This window comes from Aplidium turbinatum, chromosome 6 (assembly GCF_918807975.1).
Source record: "Aplidium turbinatum chromosome 6, kaAplTurb1.1, whole genome shotgun sequence".
Classification (NCBI taxonomy): domain Eukaryota; kingdom Metazoa; phylum Chordata; class Ascidiacea; order Aplousobranchia; family Polyclinidae; genus Aplidium; species Aplidium turbinatum.
In genome coordinates this window covers 19115891-19140905 of record NC_137477.1, presented here as the reverse complement: position 1 = coordinate 19140905, position 25015 = coordinate 19115891, and the positions used below count along the sequence as shown (strand labels likewise).

General features: G+C 37.5%; 2 protein-coding genes and 1 long non-coding RNA gene across 4 annotated transcripts; 1 reads left to right on the top strand and 2 right to left on the bottom strand.

Moving 5' to 3' along the window:
• The first annotated feature begins 722 nt into the window (after positions 1 to 722).
• On the top strand, positions 723 to 2960 carry LOC145771529 (uncharacterized). The gene is made up of 5 exons (XM_082583225.1): positions 723 to 815; positions 915 to 977; positions 1359 to 1514; positions 1748 to 1816; positions 2764 to 2960. Exons 1-5 carry the CDS (start codon positions 747 to 749, stop codon positions 2932 to 2934), a joined length of 528 nt encoding a protein of 175 aa, XP_082439351.1. The 5' UTR covers positions 723 to 746; the 3' UTR covers positions 2935 to 2960.
• A 3572-nt stretch (positions 2961 to 6532) lies between these two features.
• Positions 6533 to 9361, bottom strand: LOC145771780 (uncharacterized). The gene is made up of 3 exons (XR_014289256.1): positions 9280 to 9361; positions 8208 to 8276; positions 6533 to 6670 (listed from the first exon to the last, which is right to left on the bottom strand). It is a non-coding gene; the product is annotated as an uncharacterized LOC145771780 (long non-coding RNA).
• Positions 9362 to 10840: 1479 nt separating this feature from the next.
• On the bottom strand, positions 10841 to 21852 carry LOC145772724 (uncharacterized). 2 transcript variants are annotated; one of them, XM_082584599.1, is made up of 9 exons: positions 21433 to 21852; positions 17883 to 17948; positions 17240 to 17410; positions 16410 to 16481; positions 15118 to 15366; positions 13408 to 13476; positions 12748 to 12912; positions 12319 to 12390; positions 10841 to 11847 (listed from the first exon to the last, which is right to left on the bottom strand). In XM_082584599.1, exons 1-9 carry the CDS (start codon positions 21433 to 21435, stop codon positions 11593 to 11595), a joined length of 1122 nt encoding a protein of 373 aa, XP_082440725.1. In that variant the 5' UTR covers positions 21436 to 21852; the 3' UTR covers positions 10841 to 11592. The 2 variants fall into 2 exon arrangements, with proteins under 2 accessions (XP_082440725.1, XP_082440726.1); XM_082584600.1 differs by lacking the exon at positions 21433 to 21852 and adding an exon at positions 20240 to 21195 and having other exon boundaries at positions 10843 to 11847.
• Between the last annotated feature and the right edge of the window lie 3163 nt (positions 21853 to 25015).

Below are 25015 nucleotides of genomic sequence, written 5' to 3'. Positions count from 1 at the left end.
ATATTCAGGGGCCCGAATTTAAAAGATTCCCCGTGACTTCAAGATCTTAATATAATCAGATCTAAAGGAATTGCCATCAAAGGTTTAAACAGCCACTTCAGCCGTCAGATGGTAAAGTATAGTGATAGTGATTTATATATTGATTGATAGTGATTTCCCTAACCACAATTTTTTTTTTCAAAAACACGAAATATTTTTCTTAACCTACTCTTTAATTCTGAATATATATATTTTTTGGTGGTAATCACTTCTAACTACTTTCGTCTACTTTACAAAGAATTAATTTCAGCCGAAAAATCCAACAACTTTAAACATACCGACGAAGATCGTGATTGAGAGCAAGGATTTCGCGGTTTACGGAGAAATCCCCAATGCGTAATTGCGCAGTTGGTGAAATTCGTGGTTACAACAAATCTTTGAGAAAATAGTAATATTATATAACTTAAAGGATATTCCTCTTAACTTTCTACTTTGAATCTAATTTTTTAATTTTCTAATTTTGCATGTGTCATCCTCATTTTAACAGTACATCAATAAAACTTTGTACACAACCTGTATATTCATAACATTTTCCATGAAGGGGGCCAGAAAATAAATTGGTACCGGCCCGAGAAATCCTGCCAACAGCCCTTGGTTTGGGCTATCGTACATTCCTAGGTTTCTTGCCATACGGTTTTTAGTTTAATTGCAGGAATGTTTACTATTTGTATTCAGAGCATTTATTTAAACTTCATATCGATCGCACAATGGCAAATTCTATAGAAAGTGTAACATTGGACACTGGAAGCGAGTTTGTTGACCTCGGTGACCCATCGGTAAGCTTACAGCTACAAGTTGTGCAAACGTGAATGTCATAGTGAGTTTGACTCAATGCATGGTTACTCTATTTCCATCTTTCTTGGTTACCGTTACAGGCAACAGACCGCTGCAATGACATCCTCAACGAGGCAAAAGCTATTTACTTCCTCGCTCTTCAGGTGAGTAGGCTGCTTTGAGGCTACAGTAGTGCCGTGCGTATTCCCGTTAGTGGGCCTATACTAACAATAGACTGGCATGGTGTCGGAGATGTGCAACCTAGTTTTCGACGTACTTTTTATGAATGCTTTAGCAAAGTAATCTTAGTAAAAAGAGAATCATTTCTTATGTTAGGCTAGTTTATCTATCACGTATTTGAATTCGCATAGGCTACCTGCAACCAAGCATTTTGACGTGCATGATGTAAGGCAGTATATCTATGTTTTGCGGAAATTTTGAAGTGGCCAGCAACACTACTATATGCTACTGCTTATGACATTCGGTGCGTCTGATGTCTTGATGCAGAATTTTCCCAGAGGCTGAACGTGTACATTTGAATTCAGGAAAAGCATGGGGAAGTAGACCGTGATGAACTCTACATGAAGGTTCAAAAGCATGTGCTGGATACGACATGGTCTCACCGCTATAGCTTGGACCACGCGGTCAAGATTCTTTCTGCACTGGCAAAGACCGTCGAAGATTTTCATAAATTAATAAAGGTACGAGTTATTCTGTGTCAGGTAGGCATTATTACCACTTCGGTATGGTATCTTATTTGTCGCACACCGTCTTGATTGTAGTGATGAGACTTTAATTAGGTGCACGATCAGACAACGGAGCTACTTGACTCATATCAGCTCAGAGCCGATGCTCCAATCAAAAGGCCAATGTGTGAAGATTTTTCAGGGACCTTCCGGGTATTAAATTTTGACCTTAATATTCGGTTCTGCAGGTTTCGCCAAAGAATCGTGTACAAGCAAAAGCCGAAAAAGTGTATTTCGACGCCATGAAAGATAAAATGGTCAGTTCATCAAGATTCACAATTACAATTACAAATTCATATTTAATTTCTCAGACATGTTCAAAATAACGCTCACTCGCCTATTGACAGAGTTACAGAGGTAGGCAGTAGCCGGTAGGACACTACTTTTGGAGCTCCGCTACTAGCACCGCTACTCTTTTGACAGTGGTAGTGCCGCTGTATTTTGTTAAAGTAGCGGCTGCAATAGCGGCGTTACTTTTTTCAATGTAGCGGTGGCGGAGAGGCGCTACATTTCTTTTAGTTGCACTCCAGATACCTGCTACTTTCCAATATAAAGTTCGTCCGCTCCGATGGCTCAGTTGATTGGAGCCCGACTTCGTAAACGAAGAAGCTTCAAGATCAAGCGGCGCTGGTTCGACTCTCGGGGTGTGCGCTTAGCAACGCACCTTAAGGACTGCTTTCCATTCAGCGGCACCTAATGGATGGAATAATTTTCCGGCAACAACACTTCAACAATCAGAAAACTTCACTCTGCCAATCTTGGTAACCGGCCCTGCATCGAAAGCCTCTACAAGTATGCAAAACTACCAGGAATAACATATCAAAGGCTTTGTCAGTCCGAGGATAAAGATTCAAAGCCAATGAAGCAATCATAAAGTGAAAATAATAACTCGTTTTTGAAGATTTTTCATAAAAACAATACGTAAAAGATCAAAGCAGAAATCATTCGACTATTGCGGGAAACATCCAGCGAGTCCCGGGATCTAGTTAGTTAACCGTTACTTCGTCTTTTTAAAACAGATCACAACTTATAAACCTTATTTTCAATATACTTGCATCTATTCATCCTCAAAATATAATTGGATCATCCTGAATTGTTTTTGAAGACCACTGTCAACTTTTTGCAACACCGGTTTTCTTGGCCACCAAGTTTAGGATATCCTTTACGGCTTGCATGTAAATTTTGTTTAAATTTTCGTTTTCAGTTGAAAGAAGAGATTAGCTATCAGAAAGTTCGTGTTTTTCATCGTGAACAGCTGTTGAAGGTTTCCAATATGATCCTCGAAGAATCTGACGACATTGACCAGGCTACCACATGCATTAACAACATCTCAGCGGCCGCTGCCGCATTTCTCGAGACCATTGACTACGTCTAGCTTTCTGCGTATTTCCATGATTTCATTCACTGAATAAAACGTTTAGCATGAATGATTTAGTTGCAATAGTTTTTTTGAAGCATGTGTGCTATAGTTTCCTTTGGTTTGTTTTTGAACCAAGTCTCACCACGTTGCTGAACCACAATATAGTTTCTCATTGTGACGTAGAGACCATATTCTGCACAGTTAGAAAGTTCACAACCCTGAAGACAGCATAAATTTGGTCCCATGTTCACTTACATATGTGCATTTAAAAGCACGAGTTTCAAAAAAGGGGGTTCTTCTGTACTCGTCTTATTCCGTACTCGTTTAAAATGTGAAACTCCACCATTGACACAAAGTTCCTGCTCAGCCTCAATAGCATGGGTGTTATCCTTCTGAACAAAAACCGCCGAAAAAATTTCCTGAGGAAAACTTTGATTTAATCAAATGCTGAAGATAGCGATTTAGTTTTCTATAGAAACAACTCCAGTTTCTTCGGCTACAGCCTTGCCACCACATCGCGTTCGTGCTTTAGTGTCTAATTGCCGGACAAGCAAAGGATTTTAATACATGTAGGCAACTACGTTTACAAAAATACAGGAACAAAAGTCTCGACAGTTTTGAACTTTGCAGCATCTTTCATGCTGCAGTATTCTAATACAAACGTTTTTTACTTAAAGGTAAGCCTTTGCTTCTGTCAACTATAGGGTTGTTCAAAATGAAAATGTTGCTTCATTGAATTCAAGTTTAGTTTCTCTTCAAAAAGGCTATAAGGTCTACACCTCTACATGGTAAAAATATCATCGCAAATTAAACTTCCCAATCAGTCTAGCAGCTAGACTCTAGCTCTAGCTTAAGAGTGTTCAGGAAAAACTAGTTTCTTCCTTTCTGATGTAGTATTTTGAAGTACATGTTTTGTGCAAGTTGGTTTGCTCGCTGTGCACAACTATTTGATTGAAACAGTCGCATGCAGCTTTCCGGAAGTTTAATTTTTGATGTCGCTGAGGAAGTTAAGCCAGTTTCTCACTGCTGGAAAAAGAAACAGTGTAGCTTAATAGGCCTACACACAAGAGTTAATTAAAAGAATATTTTGACATTGAAATTCTGAAACCTATTCATACTGTGGAACTCACTAACTCTTGGCTATGTGGAAACAGTAGGGGAGAGTGGGGCACAATTGGACATCGGGTACAATTGGACATCGTATTTTATAGAAAAAATTGGAAACTCTGGAACTCCATGCCTCTGCAAAAAATTAGTTTCACATCAATCGTTGTACTATGAAAATTCTAAGAGTTTGTGTTGGTCATGTATTGAGTTTGACGGCGGGAAGTCTTTTAGCAACTGTATAGTATTTTTGTGGATTTTGTTTTAATCGTAATTTTTTTATGTAAACTAAAAATTTTTAGTTTCTTTTTCTGTTTAAGCCATATAGCCTACAAAGTATCTTTTCATTACCTTTGCTTTGACCTGGCTTTTAGAACAAGTTGTCCCTGCCCAACTTTAAATCGATGTTGGTGTGTGGGGGCACAATTGGACACAAATTTTGGGGTACAATTGGACAGCAACACACATGGTATATCATACTGTAAGAATATTTCTTTTAATAGTGTATGATCTCATGTAATACAATGTCATTTAAACGTTGTAATAACATTAAAAATCCATGTTTTGAGAGACAATAAAATTTAAAGGGGGGGGGGTAAAATTGCTTTTTCAAGACCCCCCTCCCCCGTGGTAACGTCCTTGATTTTACCGCAATAAACAAGTGAAATCTATTTATTTGAGTCCTTGTCATTTTCTTGATTAGGGGAAGGGAAGGTAATTTGATACACTTTTAACATTTTTGCCTGTTAACTGAAAATTACGTGACACAAACTATTGATTTTAGGCTGAAATGAAAGTCTGATCCCTTACACACTTTTTAAAAACATTTTCGCTTTTTTATCTTTGTTACTTTTTTTTTAATTGAAATTTTAAAAACGTCACTCAAATGTATCAAATTACCTTCGACGGAAGGTAAATTGATACACCCGGAAGGTAATTTGATACAGTAAAACTAATACAGAAATCCCCTTTGACAGTAAAGCAATAAATGGAAATTTAATATGTGGTTGGCGTGCTTGGGTGCAAAGATGACTGTTGAGACCCATGTGTGCGGCGAAGCTTCTGCAGCGGGATGGTCATGGGAAGGATCATTGGCTGGAGTTCTTATTCAAGGGGGCGCTTTGCACTTTTCTCATTTTTTGCCAGCAGATAGCGTGTAGGCCTACGAAAGCCTATATAATAGTTGTTTCCCAAAGTAGCAGGTCTTGTTAATAAGGAATAACTTATTTAAATCAAGTAGATCAATGTCAACATTTATTAGTCACAAAAAATAATTCAATATACTGTATCAATTTACCTTCTCCACGTGTATCAATTTACCTTTTTCAAAAAAAGTTATAAAATGCGGATTTTTGTATGCTTGGATGCACATTGCAGAAAAAACGTGACATGCCCTTGAAGCCTTATCAATGAACTGTCAAATGAGTTTGGTTTCATCTTTCAGGAACTTTTCTTTAATTTTCCAGACGAAAATAACCATGAGTTAAAAATTTTACGAAAATACTCAAAAAACACACTTTCACAATTTTATGCCATAAAAGCACGAGTTAGCTGCATGGTGCAATTTTTGTAGGCATTATTTTCACAGATCTTCCACCTAATGACAATATTTTTGACTAATATTTTTTGTACATTTCTGTAGGGGGGGTGTATCAAATTACCTTCCGTATCAAATTACCTTCCCTTCCCCTACTTTTGTGTTGGTTTAAACTGTTGTTTCTAAACCATTGATAAAATTTGCAAATGTTCAATTGTGCCCCATTACTGGAGTACAATTGGACACAAACAATATTTTTTCAATTGAATATAGTATTTAATATGCGTTGCCTAAGTGTTGTTTCACTGTCACATTTTGTTAACAGTGTGATACTTTGTTATTGTGCAAAAGTTGGATTTTGTTAGACTTTTAAGACGCGATTTCTATTTTACTATTTTTTGTCCAATTGTACCCCACTCTCCCTACTTGCCCAACTGATCACACATGCCAGGTTCAAGGCTACCAGAGCTGGATGTTAGATCTCCAGCTTCGTGGTAGTTGCACCCTGTTCAGCTGTTTCCACATTATTCAAGAAAACTTCTGATGCAGAATAAAAGTTTTGAAGACAGTGAAACACTAATCTTCCGTAGCCTGAGCTAATTATTTACTCAAAAGCGATTCTGTGCAACTAATAGGCTACGATTTTTCAAGAAACGTTGTATTACTGAGTGAATTAAAAAAAAAACTTGCCAATTTAGCTGAAAATTATTAAAATTCTGAGATTGAACGAGTGATAAAATTACAACCAAATGACTTAACCTAGTTCTTACAAACGACGACTCGGAAAGTGGGTTGACAATTGGCACTTTGTTGTTGATAAAAACCTCTGATGAGATGCATTCCAAACAAAACTCATTTTATCAAAAGCAATAAATGGTTTGCAGTCAAAGCAGATGTAATGATCAGTGGATATCAAGTTTATTGTGATGAACGAGTCTAATCTACAATACACATTTCTTGAAGTTCCATTATGGCATTGAATGATTTCATGCAACTTCTGAAGCAATCCACGGCTAGGTCCACTTCCCAAAACTCTCGAGCAATATGACGTAAGGCAAGATTCATGCATTCTTCGTGCTTTTTCCTTATTTTTTCCTTTTTATCTTTAAACTTAAAAACATTACATTGCATTAACTACCAACTTAAACTTGATGAATAAGTTACAGGAAAACAATTTCTTAAAAAAAAACCTTTACTGTACAGTAGTGTCCCTTTTATCACCAAACAGGCTACCAGAAAACAATCATTCGCAACCACCCCATCATTGCAAAGTCACACTGGCCATGAAAAGTCTACCAGAAAATACATTTGTTAATAACTATATAGTTTTAGTATTGATGAAGTACTGCAAAACATTGTTTTTATCGAAAACTGTTTCTATATTCTTCTGCTTTTATTTTGATTTCATTAAAAAACAAACTGTTTACAATGTTTAACATTGTTAGAAAATGTATAGTCAACTATAGGCTTAGGGCAGTGCTTCTCAACCTTTATTTGTGGCGACCCAGAAATTAAGGTTAAATTAATAGCGAAGATGTGGCAACCCTATTTTCAAAACTATGTTTCGCAACGTTTTGTAAGCAAGAAATAATGAGCCACACTCATATATAACACGATTAAACATAACAACAAAATGTCGAATTTAATTAATGTGAGCTTTGTCAAAGTTTGGAGCTATCTTATTCAGTGCCAATCTTATGTCATCTTCAGGTTGAAGACAATTTCTCTCCTTTGTTTTGATGTAAGCGCAGAAAACCCGCTCTCACACAGTCAGGTGGTAACAAATGGCAGGAGAGCTTTTACTGCGTGCGTGCCAACAACAGTCTTTTCATTCTTGACTTTTGTCCAAAATTGACCAAGAGTTTCTTTCTTAAAACAGTTCATCGATACACTGTCCCACTGAATGTCAATAAACTCCTCTTGAAACCCAAAAATGGTTTGGTAGTTTTCAGGCAGGGTATCAACATCAATAGCAAATGGATTGCGCACCCATTCCAAATCCTTTGCAGTTTTAGGGATAATCAAATCAAATTCTCGTATCAATGAACCCAAATGCCTTTCTATGACAAGCTGGACATGGTCAAAGCCTAACTCCGTAGGCTATCTACCAGTAACTGATTCAAAACAGCAAATGTTGCTGTTTTCTGGGATGCAATCTTTCTCTTCCACAACTTCAGCTTTTCCGTAAAAGCCCATTAGTTTTTCAGATACATCGACCAACATTATGTTTGGTCCCTGCAAAGATTTATTCAAGACGTTCAGCTGCAAAAATTTATCAGAAAGATACGCCACAAACAAAAGCCACTTTTGATCAGCAAATTTTTCTGCCAAGCTATGCTTTTTGTTTATCAAAAATTCCTATATACCTCCTATAATTTCTACATACCTCCTTGCGCAGAGTTACAAATCTTTCCAGTACTTTGCCACGAGATAAGGTGAAACCTGCGGCGTAATTTGAATATGGTAGTGTAAATTACGAAAACTACAGTAGTGGTAGGCAGTTTTAAGTTTGCTCAAGAGACATTATCTTTTACCACCACATCTTGCAACGACCCAGCCAAATGAAACGCCGACCCAGTTTTGGGTCGCGACCCAGGGGTTGAGAAGCACTGGCTTAGGGCTAGCCTATTCGAGAGAAAATACTCACGAAAACATGTTTCATCACATCAAAATATATTTTCTTCGCTGCTTTGTCTACTTCTACCAGTGTAGGTCTCTAGAAAAGATATACCAAGAGAATCACTCGCTGATTGAAACCTGCGCGCTTCACCAATATACTACAGCGTAGATTGTTTTCGGAGTAGTTTCAGTAGGAATGTTGTTTCCAGATAGTGTGTTCGATAAAGGATTTAGTTTTAGCATGGACGTTCTGAACTAAGGGAGAAATAACCTCTTGATGTTAATTGTAGCCTATTTGTAAGGACACTAATTCACTGTAGAAGACATCAGACATGCTTAATTAATCCATATTCTCCTGCGTCAGTTCAAACTGACGGCACAAAAAGGATGCCAAGCATACCGTTGCTGACAAAAGTTCAATTTTTAGGTAAAGTGGTGAAGTATAATTAGGTAGATTCTTTATCATCAGACTAGCTCAAAACCTGGACTCCTATCAACATCAGCATTGCTTTGTATGGTGCCCAGGTGTAAATAATAATCAAGGATTTGAGAACCAAGCGTGAGAACTCTTGGGTGTTATAAAAAGTAATCAAGTTTCAACGCGGGTAATCAATTTCATCGAATAATTTTAGTTAAAAGTTTTAAGCTTGCTGTTGTCTTCACTGGAAAGTTATTTAGGCCTATGGATAAGCCACAATCTACCTTCTTTTTTGCAGTCGCAGCCACGACTCGGAGTTAAATATACCTCCAGATTTATCATAATGTTGTAAACGGTGCTAACAAAGAGGAAACGGTGCTATCCTAATCTGCTCAAATCCTCTGGTCTGAATGCAAACTGCTCTGAACGAGACCCAGTTGGCAGTTGAATTCAATGGTAAAGCAAAAATTTGCGTGATACTTCGGCTACGGCCATACCAGACCCAAGTAGAAGCACAGTTAGACTTAGTAGCCTACAATTTTTAATGTTTGTATATGCCTCCATCAAATTCAAATCCGTACTTAACAGAAACAGCATTGGTAACACTAACCCTTCGACCACCGAATTGAAAAAAAAACTAAGCACAAAGCTAAGTTAATCAAAAGTTGTTTCTGTAGTCTACCTGAGAAAAGCTCCGTGGCTTTAGGAGAATAACTTCCGATGAACCCTCCGAGGGTAATTTCTTTATATCATCTTCAAGTTCCTCTTGTTTGTCGTTTGCTGAATCCTTGTGGCCGCATTGGGGTTGATCCTGAGTGAAATCAGTTTTTTTTCTGCAAAGACCTCAATATAGGCCTACAGCAAACCTGCAGCTCAACAAGTTATTTTCTGCAGACAAAATATCGAAGCAACATATTCCTCAAAATATCCTTCATTATTTCGTATATTTTAAAACGTGGCTGAAGTTGCTTAGATTTACTCACTGAAGTAAAATTCATCTCCATGCATTCGACGATATGAATAGATTACCTCATAAGCATACTTACTTAACAAGTTGATATTGCACTCAGATACGAACCTCTTGAGCGCTTTTGAGGTACATTTGACGTGCTTCTTCCATCATTTTATTAAATTCTTCTAGAGTCTTACATAATTTCTGCAGAGAAATGCAAAATGACACAAAAAGTGACATAAGTAGGCCTATTGCAATTACACGTATCTAAAATATAATAGGCCAACTTCTAACATTGACTATAGCTTTAAAATTTCAAAGTTTTAGTTAACATTTGAATCTTTACCTTTGCCATTGTCTTCGAGTTGTCAATTCTTCAATCTCTAAATCTTTTGCAAACCAAGAATAAGTGCAGCAAACAGCAAGCTATAGCAATGGTACACAATCTTATGGTTCTGGTTGAAAAAGTGCTTTTTTGGATACAATCAGCGCTGCACTCAATCGACTCAACAACCTCAAGCATGGCGTATCCACAGGCTGTTTGCGTAGTGAGCCTGGCGGGGTAAATTCAAATGATTAAACGAACATTGAATATTATTGAAGGCTTGTTTTTGCTTTCGGACAGGCTACGAGCCTGTTAAAAATTTCAAAACGGCATTGATTGGGACTTCGTTTGCTGAACGTAGTGGGCGTCGTTTTGAGGGCAAGTCAATAAAATAGGTAATAAAAACATTCTTCATAGATGCAAAAACAAAATTGTTTTATAGGGATTTCAATTCGAAGCAAATTTCTCTGATGCCAGAGAAGTATTAGTCCTTGAAATGCGTTTTTTCGTTTGAAATTGCTACCGCAACCGATACGTCTTCATCCTCTGAAAAAGACTCAATGCTGAAGTATAACTTTCGGAGCTTTAGTTAGCTGATAATCTGGCATTTGTAAACCAAGCTTGATCTAACAGATTCAAATAGTTTCTTATCAACCATCACTATAATAAAGATAAATTTACTGTTTTTGCGCTTTAAAATTTTCAGAATTATTGCAACACTTGTGATAGCCGATCTGCCGGGTTTCACGACATTAAAAGTAAAAACATGGGCTTCACCTTGCTTTTCCTGTGACTGCTGTTAGATCCCAAAAAAACTGCTAGAAAGGTCATCATCTGCAGACGGTTGAGAGCCTGATTAATTTCAGTGGCCTACAGCGGCTTGCGAATTTCTCAAATCAGTTACTTCACATCAATACCGGCCACCCCTTTCTACAGACGACTTTTAATGTACGGCGTTTTACTGTGTACTTTTGTCACATAGGTATGTTACGGCTGCGTACCTCAGCTTTTATTCTCAGTTCATCAATGCAGTTATACCACATTAATTTACAATTTATAGCGATATAACCAATGCAAGTTCAACAACAATTATTGCAATGTGCCTTTAGGTAATTATTATTTGCAATCAAAATAACAAGCATGTATAATGTACTGTATATACAAGTTCACAAAACACCATTAATATATGAAATGCATGTACAACATTTTTAGAACAACACTAAAATCCAACAATGCTCATAAAAACATAGATGTATCTGCAGATTAATGCAAAAAAACGTCCTCATATTCAAATGGAAAGGACGTTCAAATTCTTGGGAGGATTCGCTTGTACATTGATCAAAGCAAGGAACATGAAACTAATCTCAAACATGATCTTCCATTTGATGTTTTATGTTCCTCGTGTGCATGTCACCCCAAACCGCAAAATCCGTCATTTTTACACTGATTCAACGTTTCGCACTCGTTGAATACAATGTAAAAATGACTGATTTTGCTGTCTGGGGCAGAATAAAAACAAATAAGCGTCTGATTACTTGATTGTTTCAGGACAATAGAACGTTGCTTACGTAACTAGATCATTATTATTTACATTAAGCTATCGGGGCGTTTATCTTATTCTTGCTCGCTATCCCGGTGTGGTCTATTGGCAGTGACTTTGCTTTTTCATATTCAGTTTGTTTCATGATGATGCCATTCGTGTAATCTTCCAGGATGCTTTATTGAGAAGTTGCTGTTTCCTTACTCTTTTCTTCCGGCTTGGCTGTCGTCTCGGTTGCTTTATCGGTTGGTGAGCTATCAAAATTAAAATCGAGTTTTGTTTCCAGTAGAAATTTTTTTATTTCAGTATTCAGAGTGGCCATGTGGTTTGTTGCTGTAGTGATGTCATCGCAAGATGCCAACAACTGATCAAACGCCTTGTTGCGATACAAGTTGCGCAAGTGCTTTATCTTCACAATGTTTGCTTCGGTAAACTGAAAAACAAAGTTAAGAAATCATAAAATCTATGCAGTCATGGAAGGTGATAAGTTTGACACTGTGGATTGGTGTTTGGTTACATGCTTGATTTTCCGGTTGTGTTCGACAACGCCTTTATGTTATTGGACCATTTGGACATGACGGTGGATAAGGAACCCACTCTGCAGACTAGATGCAATCGGCCACAAGATTTTATGAGGTTGAACCATACTTTTTCGGTTGCCGAGTGTTGCAAGAATTGACAGCAATAGACAGTAGACACGAGTTTCGCCCATGAGCCAGGGTTCATCAACACAGTATACATCCCACTACTGTTAAGGAAAAGATGTTCCCATACTCAGTTACAGACACTAACCCTCTTGCGAACACAACTATTTACAAAAATACCGGTAATTGATTGAAATGTGTCTTTTGACACACGTGTGGTTCTATAACTGTCAGTCTATACTGTCAACAAATCAACTTACACAAACTTTTTTTATTCCGTCGAAGTAAGTCTTTTTTGCTTCTTTCAATTTTTGGTCGACGTCAGGTTTTGTCTGTGAATAAAAGTACTTTAAAACTTTAAATCGTGCTCACGAACCTTAAAGCAATAACAAATATTTTGAATTTTTTTCTGGAATTGAATATTTTTTTTCAACATTTATTCATCTCAAACATACCCCAGCAGGCTCCTATGATTAAGGGTAATGTCATCGTTCAATTTTTTTAATGTGAAGTCCATTTACACTTTAATAATCGTATTACTATTGCTATTGCTAAATAGCGATAATGGTATGACTTATTTGTTATCGCTCCACAACTATTCGTTAATTAAGTTCAGAAATATAATAGAACTATAACCTCCTATTTGCCTTTCCGTTGTTTCCTTAGTAGGCTACATAAAAGATTCTTACATGTAATGCACTTTTAAACGTCTCTAGTTCTGTTTTGAGCTTGGTCATCTGGACCGAAGCAGTCAAAACATCATCGTCATCGATGTTTTTGATGAGGGTAGTTTGAGCTTTCAAGCACAAAGCTGTGTGTTCTTCATTCATCTGTGTTAATGTCATGTCTTCACACTGAAAAAACATACTCATCCTTTATAACCACTGTTTTACTTGTTAAAATAATTTCGACTCTAAGACGATGTCCTCATACGTTCAAGTTTTTTCATTCACTTTCACTAAGTAGGCTACAGCGAATACTTGAACGCCATTTAAACCTATCTTCAATGTTGCTGGACAAAATTTTAGTTTTTGCAAATTTTAAAAGTTAGTTTAAAAATCAACTTACTGCTTATAGAGTTTATCTGCCCTTATGCTTATTTATTGCAAACGGTGGAAATGTGTGACGTGGGCTAAAACTCATATCATAGCTGCATTTACTACATGGGAAAATACAACTGCAGAAGGGCCCGGCTTAGTAGTCAAATTTTTTACTGTAAATGCCGTATTTTTCGATGTAACGTCCAGAAAATAAAGCCACATTTTTTTCATTTACAGTAGCTTTTGAAAGTGATACAGTAGTTCATTTCTCAGCAGTCGGTTAGCATAAGAAACCGCATTCGCATTTACCTTTTCCATTCCATCCAAATATACTCGAAGTGCTTTTTTCATTGACTCGGTCGTTTTCTTGTCGTCATTCTGTAAATCACATTAAATACTTTAAAATTGTAGCTTATAGTTGGCTACTTTAAAAACATGTAAACTATTTCATTCCGGAAAATAATCTCAAAATCACAACATCTGTTGAGTGTGAGCAGCTGGAGCAATGCGTAAAATTTGTGCAAAAGTAGTAGTTATTTTATGTTATCTTCCCGTGATTAAAACTAGGAAAGTAGGCTATGTTCAATAACCAAATCTTAGAAGTTTTGCAAAGTAGAGGGCATGATTTTAAACTGGAGTTCTATTCTGTGAAAGTGTTTCTAAAACAGCTTACACTTAGAAAACAAGATATACATTACGGTAATTCACTAATACGAAGTTGTGTTAACCAGCAACTTTCACAAACAAATTGACACGTCTGGTAATTCATGTGTACGGTTTTGTTAACTGTGAATTAAAGTGCAGTTTGGAGCTATGGAAGCAAAGTAGTTTGAACGAATAATTGTCTTGTAAGACGTCTCCTGGATTATTTATTAATCAGAATTAATCAATTAAACTGCTAGTAATTGGAACATCACCCTGTCAAAAGCTTGAGCTTGCAGAATTGGTTATAAATTAAGCCATCTTGTGCCTATCTCTGCGAGTGAGCTACTTCGTCTTATTTCATGCAAAACTAGGCTACAATATTCAATTCTTAACTGGGTTAAAGCCTCCACAACGTCACTTGCTTCAATTCGAACCAAACAAAATACTTTTATTATAGCTTGCTTATATTTTTCTCAACAATATTCAACAAACTTTAATGTTCTCAAACTGAACGATATGTTTAATCTTAAACGCGTCGTTATTATGGTGTCCGACAAATTGTTCGTAAGCAATTGTTCGTAAAGCAATTGTTCGTAAGCAATTGTTCGTAAAACAATTGTTCGTAAGCAATTGTTCGTAAGCAATTGTTCGTAAAACAATTGTTCGTAAAATTAATTTTTTGTAAAACAATTCTTCCTAAAGCATTTTTTCGTGCATGCAGTTAAAATTTGATGTATACGAAGAAATGCTTTACGAAGAATTGTTTTACGGATTTCATTTTACGAAAAACAGTTTACGAACAATTGCTTTACGAACAATTTGCCTATAACCGTTATTATATATAAATCTGCTCACAATATGTTGCCTGATGAATTTCTATAATATTTTGAAAACTTAAATGAAACATTAAAAAGTTTATTTAAAATAGTTTTTAAAATAAAGACTTTATTTTATAAACGTAAATTTGAAAGCTTAAATAATTGATAGCTTGAATCTTCATCCTCAGACTGGGAGAGCTTCTTTGATAGCTTAATCCTGGCGGTTTCGCATACTTGTAAATGCTTTGAATCACTGACGCAGGCGTGGTCAATGAGATTGACAGAGGTAAGTTTACGATTGTTGAGGTCTTATTGCCAGGGAATTATTCGATCAATTAGATGCCACTGAATGGAGGGCACTAGGTCAGTCCTTAACGTGCGCTGCTCAAACGCACACCCCGTAAGTCGAACTAGTGCCGTTTGATCTTAAAGCTTCTTTGTTAACGAAGTTACGCGCTAACCAACTGAGCTTTCGGGGCGCACAACAGCGTTCATAAATACAGCACTCGACAGTAAATCAGACAGAAATTTTACATACCAACTTGCAAATTATTACCGTTTTGTTATTCTTTTCTTTGCTCTTTTCTGTCGACTTATCTGTTTTCTTCGTTGTTTTATCAATTAGTTTTTTTAAGTTGAAGTCGAGTTTTGTTTCCTGTAGAAATTTTTGTATTGTGGTATTCAGAGTGGCCATGCGCTTTCTTGCTGTAGTGATGTCATCGCAAGATGTCAACAACTGATCAAACGCCTTGTTACGATACAAGTTGTGCAAGTGCTTTATCTTCACAATGTTTGGTTCGGTAAACTGAAAAACAAAGTTAAGAAATCATAAAATCTATGCAGTTATGGAAGGTGATAAGTTTGACACTGCGGGTGTTTGGTTCCATGTTCGATTTTCCAGTTGTGTTCGACAACGCCTTTATGCTATAAGCTCGACAGGTGACCATTTTGACACAAAATAGTGGATAAGGACAAGGAACCCACTCTGCAGACTAGATGCAATCGATCACAAAGTTTTTTGGGGTTAAAGCATACTTTCTCGGCAGCTGAGTGTTGCAAAAATTGATGGTAATGGACAGTGGATAGCCTACGCGTTTCGCCGATGAGCCAGGGCTCATCAACACAGTATATATATCGTACCACTTTTAAGATAAAGGCAGGGCTTTAGAGCAGGCGTAAATGTTAAGTTGCTCCAGCTCCAGAGCTCACTTTTATCATAAATTAGCTCCAGCTCCAGCTCCTGCTCCGAAGCTTATTGGTACCACTGCTCCGGCTCCAGCTCCAGGCTCCGAAAAGTGCTTTCATTAAAATAATGACTACATATCAGTTTAATTTCTAAAGCTTAAAAGTGCCTGCAGTCAACTGTTGCTAAAAAATGGCACAACTTTATGAAATTTAAGGTTCTTCCATCAAAATGTCATGCGGAACTGCGTTTCAAAACACATTTGTTAACTCGACGCGTGATTACGCAAATAATTTTTTAATTTTGTGAAGGGTTGCTGTTAAATTATGTAAATTCAGGCAATAGTAGTGGCATCTTATAAAATACATCGAAGCCGAAGCTATTTTTCAAACAACTGGCCCCAGCTCCTGCTCCACTTGAATTTCACGTAGAGCTCCGGCTCCAGCTCCGTTGAAAATGCATGGCTCCGGGACTCCGGCTCCTTGCTCCGGCTCCAAAGTCCTGGATAAAGGTGGCTCCATACTCAGTTATTGAATCTCAACCCCTCCACCTTGCGAACACCACTGCATACGGAAATGCTGACAATTGATTGATGTGTCTTTTGACACACGTTTTATAACATGGTTCTATAACTGTCAGCCTATATTGTCAACAAATTAACTTACACAAACTTTTCTCATTCCGTCATAGTAAGTCTTTTTTGCCTCTTCCAATTTTTGGTCGACGTCAGGTTTTGTCTGTGATTAAAAGTACCTACTTTAAATCATGTTCGTAAACTTAAAAGCAATAAAAATTATTTTGAATTTTTTTTATTCTGGGATTAAGAAGGATTCCTTTAATTTTTTTGTCATCTCAAACTACAGCTGTATAGTATATTTGCAGGCCTTGCCAACGTGCGAACTGGTGTCCTCCTGACTGGAGGTTAATGTAATTTCGAATTTGAACTCCAGTTTAAATTTACCTTATATCCCTTAAAAATGATAGTTTTAAGGATCTAAATTGTCAAAATGTGATTACTGCATCTCAAATCACTGCAAAACGTTTAATTTTACGTTAAAAATAATAATTCCCTCCCAATTACCAGTGTTGCCATATGCTTTTCGGATTTCCTGCACAAGTGCCAAAATTTAGTTCATTCTTTGTATGGTAACAAATAGCATACAGTTAACTCAACGTCACACAAACTATACGTGACTATATTTATTAACCACAACTCAAACGCGGCACGTTGGCATGGCCTGTGTATAGGTCGCCACGTATCAAGCAATGCCCAAGCCCCTATGATTAACGATAATGGCATCGTTCAATTTTTTGTATGAAGTCTATTTACACTTAATAATCCTATTGCTAAATAGCAATATTGGTAGCCTATGACTTATTTGTTATCGCTCCACAACTTTTTGTTAATTAAGTTCAGACATGTAATAGAATTAGGTTATCCTATATACCTTCCCGTTGTATGCATAAAATAAAAATAAACAAAATAGATTCTTACATCTAGGCCTATTGCTTTTGTAATCGTTTCTAGTTGATTTTTGAGCATGGTCATCTGAAGTGAAGCAGTCGAAACATCATCGTCATCGATGTTTTTGATGAGGGTAGTTTGAGCTTTCAAGCACAAAGCTGTGTGTTCTTCGTTCATCCATGTTAATGTCAAGTGTTCACACTGCAAAAACACAATCACCTTCTGTAACCACTTTTTACTTGTTATAAACATTTTGACTCCATGACAATTTCCTCTCGTTTCATTACAGTGTGAAAAAGTACGAAGCAGGCTACAGCAAATCGTTGAATAGCACTTTTGTCAAGTGGAACCATTTGGAAGAATTAGTCTAAAAAGCAATCTATAAGTTACAAAATTTTCCTTCAAATTTATCTACTTTTATTCTTATTTATTGTAAAAGTTGGAAATATGTGACATGACCTAATTATTGACCTATGACGTAAGCCAAAGAGGCAATTACAGCTGCTGCAGGGCGCCCAATGCTCAAACATTTTAGTGTAAAGTAAAAAATGGCGTATTTTTTTACGAAAAATAAGCTCCAAGTTTGACATTTAGCTCGTGAAAGTAGTTCACTCCTCGGCAGTCTGTTAGAATTTGTTTCTATGTTTAAAAAAAAAACAGCATTCGTCTTTACCTTTTTTACTCCATCCAAATACACTAGAAGTGCTTTTTCCACTGCCTCAGTCTTCTTCTTGTCATTCTGTAAATCACATTAAATAATGTAAAATTGTAGCTTATAGTTGGCTACTTTGAAACATCCAAACATATTTCATTGCCGAAAGTAATCTTTATGCTCGTCAATGCAAAACACTTTACGAGTATGCTCGACAGGTGACCATTTTGACACACGACGATGTTGCAGCATCTGCAACTAGATGCAATCGGTCACAAGATTTTATGAGATTGAATCATACTTTCTCGGCTGCCGAGTGTTGCAAGAATTGACAACAAGGGACAGTAGACACGACAAGAGTTTCGCCCATGAGTCTGGCTCATCGCTACAGTGGGGGCTATATCGCACCACCTAAAGCAAAGGTGGTTCCATGCTCGATAAACTTTCAAATCTGAAAAAATTTCCAGATGTGCCTCTTCACAGGCTTCAAATTTTTCCAAATGACAAGTTTTTGTCTTCAACGACTTTAAAGTTCTTTCAAATTAGGGTAGAATTCTTTATCTTTTACAATCACGGCAAAAGGCACCATGGGCTAAACCAGGGATTGGCTAAACATAATCACTCAAGGGCGCGGGAAGTAGGGGTGCTCAAGGGGCTGCAGCCCCCCCTAGAGAAAATTCAGCCCCCCCTGGAATTTTTAATAATTGCTTCAGCCCCCCCTAGAAAATTCTGACAATTTAAGGTAGGCCTACATAACATAATTTCAGAAATTTTTTCGAACACTAATTGCTACGATGAATCGAGTTCCTGTTACGTGTCGCGCTCATCATTTGCAATAAAAAGTCGTCAATCACAGGGAGCAATACCTCTCAGTGGCGGTGCTAGCCACCTTCCCTACTAACACGGCGGTACATCGTTTATTGGACATCATTCTGCAATATTTACATTTCATGCGTAGGCTACTTCTGAACATTACAATAATAGCCTACATGATATTGCTTTGTCAAGTCTGACCGACATGACAGAAGATACCGTAGTGCAGCGTTTCTTAACCTTTTCTGACTTTACCACCCCTGTAAACAGGCCTGACCAGTTTAGCACCCCCTAACTATCATTGACATAAGACTACTACAGTACCGACCAAAAGTTTAGTAGGCCTACAGGCCGAAATTTTAACATGCCTTCAGATCGCTGGAGATATATTTTGTAATGAAGTCTCTTGTTGTTTAACAAACTGAGCAGTTGTTTTAACGAAGTTGATTCAGGATTTGGTATTTGGCTTTCATTCACCAACAGAAATTCAATTATAACCATATGTAAGTGAATCAACTCTCTTAAAACAAGAGCACCGTTTGTTAGGCGACAAAATATACAAAATATACCGCCAGTGATCAAATAGCATGTCAAAATTTCGACGCGGCCATTAAACTTTGGCCTGCACTATTGAAAGGAAAGCGAAGTACAAATTGATCATTTTGTTTATCCTTCAAAACTACTGTCGTCATTGGTGATAAAAAAAAAAAGGAAAACCCGAGAATAGTAAAAGAACATGGACAAACTTAAGCATATTTAAGTTACCCAGCTGGGTATCTAGTTACACATGTATCAATATGATTTCTGTTGTTGCTTATGTGTGACCAATTTCTCTATTCGAGGCTTCGTGTTTGTCAAAGCTACTCTCATATCGTGGAGCAACCCATGTTGAAGGCGGCTCCGGCCAATTGTTTTGATTTGGAGCATGGTGGAGAACGCCTTTTCACACAGGTAGTTAGTCGGAAATGGGACGATCAATGCCATTGCTGCTCGTGCCAATGCAGGATGTGCTGTCAACTGGTCACACCAGAAATCAGCAAGCGGAAGGACGAAAGTTTGTCCCGCAACTCTGATTCACCTGCATGTCAATCATAGCTTCTCCTTTAGTCTATTAGCCTATGATCACTCATGTCTGCCAAGAAGGCTGCTGTATCCACTCTGGATACTTTGCCATGGTGGTTTCTAGAAGCGAGAGGTGAGCAACAATATTACAACAAAACACCCACCAGATAAGTTTGCACAATCTACTCAGGATCAATTTGAGTATTTGACTGGGAGATGACTACAATGACAGCAAATCATGTAGGCTACTTCGAAACAGCAATCATTGATATGACAACTGCTGATACTGGCAGAATAACAAAAAAATGCAGAAAATAAAATGGCATTTTTTGATATTATACTGCATGCATTTAGCACCCCCTACAGTCTATTCCAGCACCCCCAAGGGGTGCTAGCACCCCCGGTTAAGAAACGCTACGTAGTGCAATGAGAAGAAACGCTCGTGCAAACATATTCGGCTTGGTAAAACAAGCACGCACGACGCGGCTTTATTTTGCGATTACCTGCAGCGGGGAAGTTTTTCAGCCAGCAGAAGCCGTCGCAAGACAGCTCCAAAGATCTTTGCTTCTTCAGCTTTGGAATCAATCACCACTCTCCGCGAACGGATCAAAAATTTCAGAAAAGATGAATCCGTTTCCAAGCTTATGGAAGCAGCGAACGTCTTTGCGTCTGTCAATAACCTAAAGACGCCAAAGGATCCCCGAGTGAGAAAAACTCCAGCAAGATTTCGAAACACAGAGGAATCGGATGCTTTGTCGTCTGCGGGAGAAGGAGCGTAGAAACGGCAATACATCGAAGCCCTTGATTTGGTTCAAGCTGAGCTTGATCGAAGATTCGACCAGGCGGATCTGCTTACAGCAGCCAACAGAGAGAAAGTCCTTTTGATCTATGCAAACGGTGAGGAAAGATCTGATACTGAGATCAGCTTACCCAATGCCATCAGAAAAGATAGCCTAAAAACGGAACTTAGCCTACTTTGCTCAGCGATGTTGTAAGTGGAAAAACCGCAAACTCCGTTCAAAAGGTTGCTGAGATACTATTGCAACTAAACCCTCAAACACTAAATCTTTTCAAAGAAACGCGAAAATTCGTGGAGCTCTGCTTTTGCCTCTCGGTTTCGGTTGCATCATCACAACGTTCTTTTTCTGCTCTAAGACGCCTGAAAACGTGGTTGAGAAGCTCAATGACACAAAAACGACTTACGGTAGGCCTATTCATCTTGCGTTGATGCTTGTCCACCAAAACATTTTGGACAGTGTTGATGTCAAAGAACTTATGACACAGTTTATAGAGAAAACACCTGAGCGAAAATCAATCTTCGGAAGCGCGTGAGAGCTCATTTCTACAAACTGTCGTTTTCATATAACTTTCTAATTTGTTCGTTTTCATTTTAATTTCCTGAACAGCTGCTTTGCTGTTTGCCGTTCTTCATTTGTTACAATTTGCAATGTGTGTGTTTTAGCGTCGTTTTTTTTTTGCACAGGAGGAGACCGAATGCCCAGTTGTAAATGTCCCCCCATGTAAGGGGGGTCTGGGGGGCTTCGCCCCCCAGAAGCTGACAACACTACGACAGCTTCAGCCCCCCCTAGAGAAAAATAGTTCCCGCGCCACTGTAATCACTTCCTTTTCTAAAATTTCTTGGAAGTCTTATAAATAATGCGGACATCACTTAACGCATATCCTACTCACAACTCACCATTGCCACTTTGGGATATGCCTATATTAGATTCTTTTTCTTAAACAATCTGAATAATAAGTTAATAGCCTATCGACGACACTTTCTTCCTAACTTGAGGTATCTTACACTCCGGTTATGCAGCAGCTCAAACTGTAGAACAAGTCATATATTTTACACTTTCTCTCAATTCAGTTCCAAAATTTCGTTTTTTATTACTATGATTTGATTGCCAAGGTCGTCATATTTTGTTTCAAACACAACTTAGGATTCCTTCATTTACAAAATGCATAGATATACCTTACTGCCAACGTTATTTATTGTTAATGAATTTACTTTGAAAATTCACAAGGTTGCTCAAAATGTTTAAATCATTATTTTGGACTCAGTTGCAAATTTTTAACTTATGCCAACAGAGCCGTTGTTTTCGAAGATTTGCAATACTACCTTCGTGCTGTGAGAAAGCGTCTTCAAAAACTTCCCCGCTATCAGCGCGTTATAAACAAGAGCTGTTGTGTACGTGACAAACCTGTGTTGTGAGCTTTTGGCTTTTTCATCAGTTTTATATTTTTCTAGCTGCAAACGTGCTGTCGAGAGCACATGCGGCCTGGCAACAAAAATGACCACGTGACATGTGTGACTGTGACGTGTGCAATGGAATGAGTTGTGTTGATACGTCAGAGCTTAGTGCACCACGGTTGGCTCGATTGGGTAAATTTTCTGTCCAATTTAGAATAATTTCCAGGTTGTGGTAAACAACAATTGGGGATTGAGACAATTGGGGATTGAGACAATTTGAGGCTTTGGAAGTCAGAGAAGTGACTTGGACTGAAAGCCTTGCTAACACCGTCAAGAAACATTTTTTACCTTTTTTTTAAATCACCTATTAAATTTTAACGAAAAAACGCAGTGAAAACTCTTGACTTCTGAGACGCTTTGAAATGAAAAAGCATTGATGGAAATGAATCACTATTGGGGAATTTTTTAATTGGGTGTGGGTAAATTCATTTGCAGGTGTTTAATGACACTGTCACAGATGATCAATGCATAGGCTACTGTAATGAAATAATTTGTGATGAAGGCGATTGATTTCCAATCATATGAATGCAGTTTGACCATTGGCCGCACTAAATGCTGAAAAACTTTAACGGCTTCAACGGCATATTTAAAAGATGTTTTGAAATATATCCATTTGTCTTAAAAATGTAAGTCATATTTGTCGCAAATAAATTTGTTAAGTTTTTGTTTGCATGAAAAAACAAAACATGTCGATGAGTTGCATTAAGCTAATTAGTTTAATTACGTAAAGTTCTGGATTCTATGGAAGTCCACTAGTGGGCCTCTATGTTTAGTGACTGCTCTTAAAAATAGGACCAGAAAGCGTTTAGGGCGACAAACCTTTTCAATGTGGGAAAAATTTTTACATTCATCATTTTAGCAAAGTAAAGAAAAAAATAGTTAATAGACTATGCCAACAATGCAGAAGTGGATCTAGAAAAATTTGGGAAAGAACCGGAGTTTTAACAAAGCAAAATTTATAATATAAATACACAATGCAAAGCGAAACTTACCGTTCAAATAAATGAGACAAAAAGAAGTGGTGTGGGAGGTTTGCCTCCCCAGAAAATTTTGACAAATATAATCATGTTTTGGTCACTTTTTAAGCATTTTTAGGAGCAAAATATTTTTTTGTCAAGATGCCCACTTTGTATGTAACCAAATTCATCAATTTAAAATCGGATGCTAGAGGTTTTGTTTAAAATTGAAATTAGTCTATAATTTCAAATTTCTTTATTCACAAGCACAGAATGACTTCAAAAATTTATTTTTTGAAAGTTTCTATAACTTAATGTGTTGTAGCCTTTCAACAATCTAGGACTTCGAAGATTTTACCTCAGATGTCCCCAGGGCCATGTTAAACGCCCCTCGTACCCCCCCCCCCGGCCGGGAGAGGCCACAGGTGATTAGGAGCCTACTCATTTTAGTTTGCTTAATGTTTTTTAACTGTTTAAAGAAATAAAAAAAGAATTACTACACTCGAATCTATAGCTTAAAATCATGCAATCGCATTTATTGCTTTCGAAACCACCCACTGGGTGCCGACCTCTGCCCACTCATGTTTAGTTCGAGCAGCGTTTTTCGGCTTGTAATTTCACATGTGCCGATAACATTTTTAATATGTAATTTTGTTTCGATTTTGTAAAATTTGCTCGTTTGCCTCGCTCGTTCAACCACGTTTCTTTCACCTCGAGCGGCGATATTGGCCAAGGATAGTTGCAGAAGGGAATGAAAAGTTTTTGTGTTTCAAAAAAAAAGACAAAATGAGGCAATATTCCAAAACAAACACTCCTCACTCAAACAGCTAGCAAATTACAATTTTTTTAAAACTTTAATTTCAACTCAAAACTTCTACCCCAATTTAATTTTAATTTGATGAATTTGGCTACATACACAGTGTGCATCTTGATAAAAAAAAGCATTATAGCTCCTTAAAATGCTTAAAAAGTGGCCAAAATATGATTATATTTGTTAAAATTTTCTGGAAGGGCAAACCTCCCACACCCTCCTTTTCATTTACCACCACTGCATTGTCAAAGTCTATTAACTATTTTGTTCTACAAAATCTTAAGAGTTGTTTACTCTTTGCTAAAATGATTGATGTAAATATTTCCCTACATTGAAAAAGTTTGCGATCCTAAACGCTTTCTGGTCCTACTTTTGAGAGCGATCAGTAAGTATAGGGCCCACTAGTGGATTTTGGGAGGAGTTCGAGTGGGTTCTTACACGCCGTGGGTGTCTCCACTTTCACAAATTACATTTTCACTTCATAACCTATCTCGATTCACACTGACATTTATTAATTCAATTATTATTAATTAAGTAGGCTATTTGAGTGAGCAGTGTTTACTTCGAGATATTGCATCATTTTGATTCTTTTTTTTTAGACACAAAAAGCTTTTCACTCTCTTTATCTCCAACTATGCTTACCCAATATCGCCAAGATAAACGAAATGTGGTTGAGCGAGCAAAGTGAGAGAAAAAAATTACAAAATGGAAATAAAATTGTGAAATTACAAGCCGAAAAACAACTTGGTAACACGAATTAGTTGCACGAACTAAATATGAGTGGACTCCTAGTTAGAGGTCGGCCTCCAGTTGGTGGTTTGGAAAGCACTATGTACGGCCTTGCATGATTTAATTAGCTATTGATTATCAAGCTTCTGTGGTATTTTTTTGAACAGTCTAAAAACACAAGACAGACTAAATTGAGTGGGCCCCTAATCAGTTGTGCTCCCCCTCCCAGTTGAGGGGTACGGGGAGCAGTTAACATGGACCTGGTGGCTTGGCTTTTAAATGTGTATCCTTGGACTGACAAAGCCTTGCTAGGTTATTCTTGGTAGTTTCGCATACTTGTAGTTGCTCTTGACGCAGGGCCGGTTACCGAGATTGACAGAGTGAAGTTTCCGATTGTTGAAGTGTTGTTGCCAGGAAGTTATTCCATTCACTAGGTGCCGCTGAATAGAGCGCAACTCTGTGAGAAAACAATATTTTGTTCGAGTATTTTTTGACGATGCCACAAAAGACTAAAACATTATGAGTGGCC

Excerpts from the sequence above, each read along its gene's own strand:
- LOC145772724 (XM_082584599.1), bottom strand. Across the intron at positions 17,411-17,882 it reads ATTTGGATGGAGTAAAAAAG|TGTGAACACTTGACATTAAC; the intron begins GTAAAGACGAAT and ends GTGTTTTTGCAG. Across the intron at positions 12,391-12,747 it reads CGTTTAAAAGTGCATTACAT|ACAAAACCTGACGTCGACCA; the intron begins GTAAGAATCTTT and ends TTTTATTCACAG.
- LOC145771529 (XM_082583225.1), top strand. The coding sequence starts at position 747 with ATGGCAAATTCTATAGAAAGTGTAACATTGGACACTGGAAGCGAGTTT. Across the intron at positions 978-1,358 it reads TTTACTTCCTCGCTCTTCAG|GAAAAGCATGGGGAAGTAGA; the intron begins GTGAGTAGGCTG and ends ATTTGAATTCAG. Across the intron at positions 1,817-2,763 it reads ACGCCATGAAAGATAAAATG|TTGAAAGAAGAGATTAGCTA; the intron begins GTCAGTTCATCA and ends TTTCGTTTTCAG.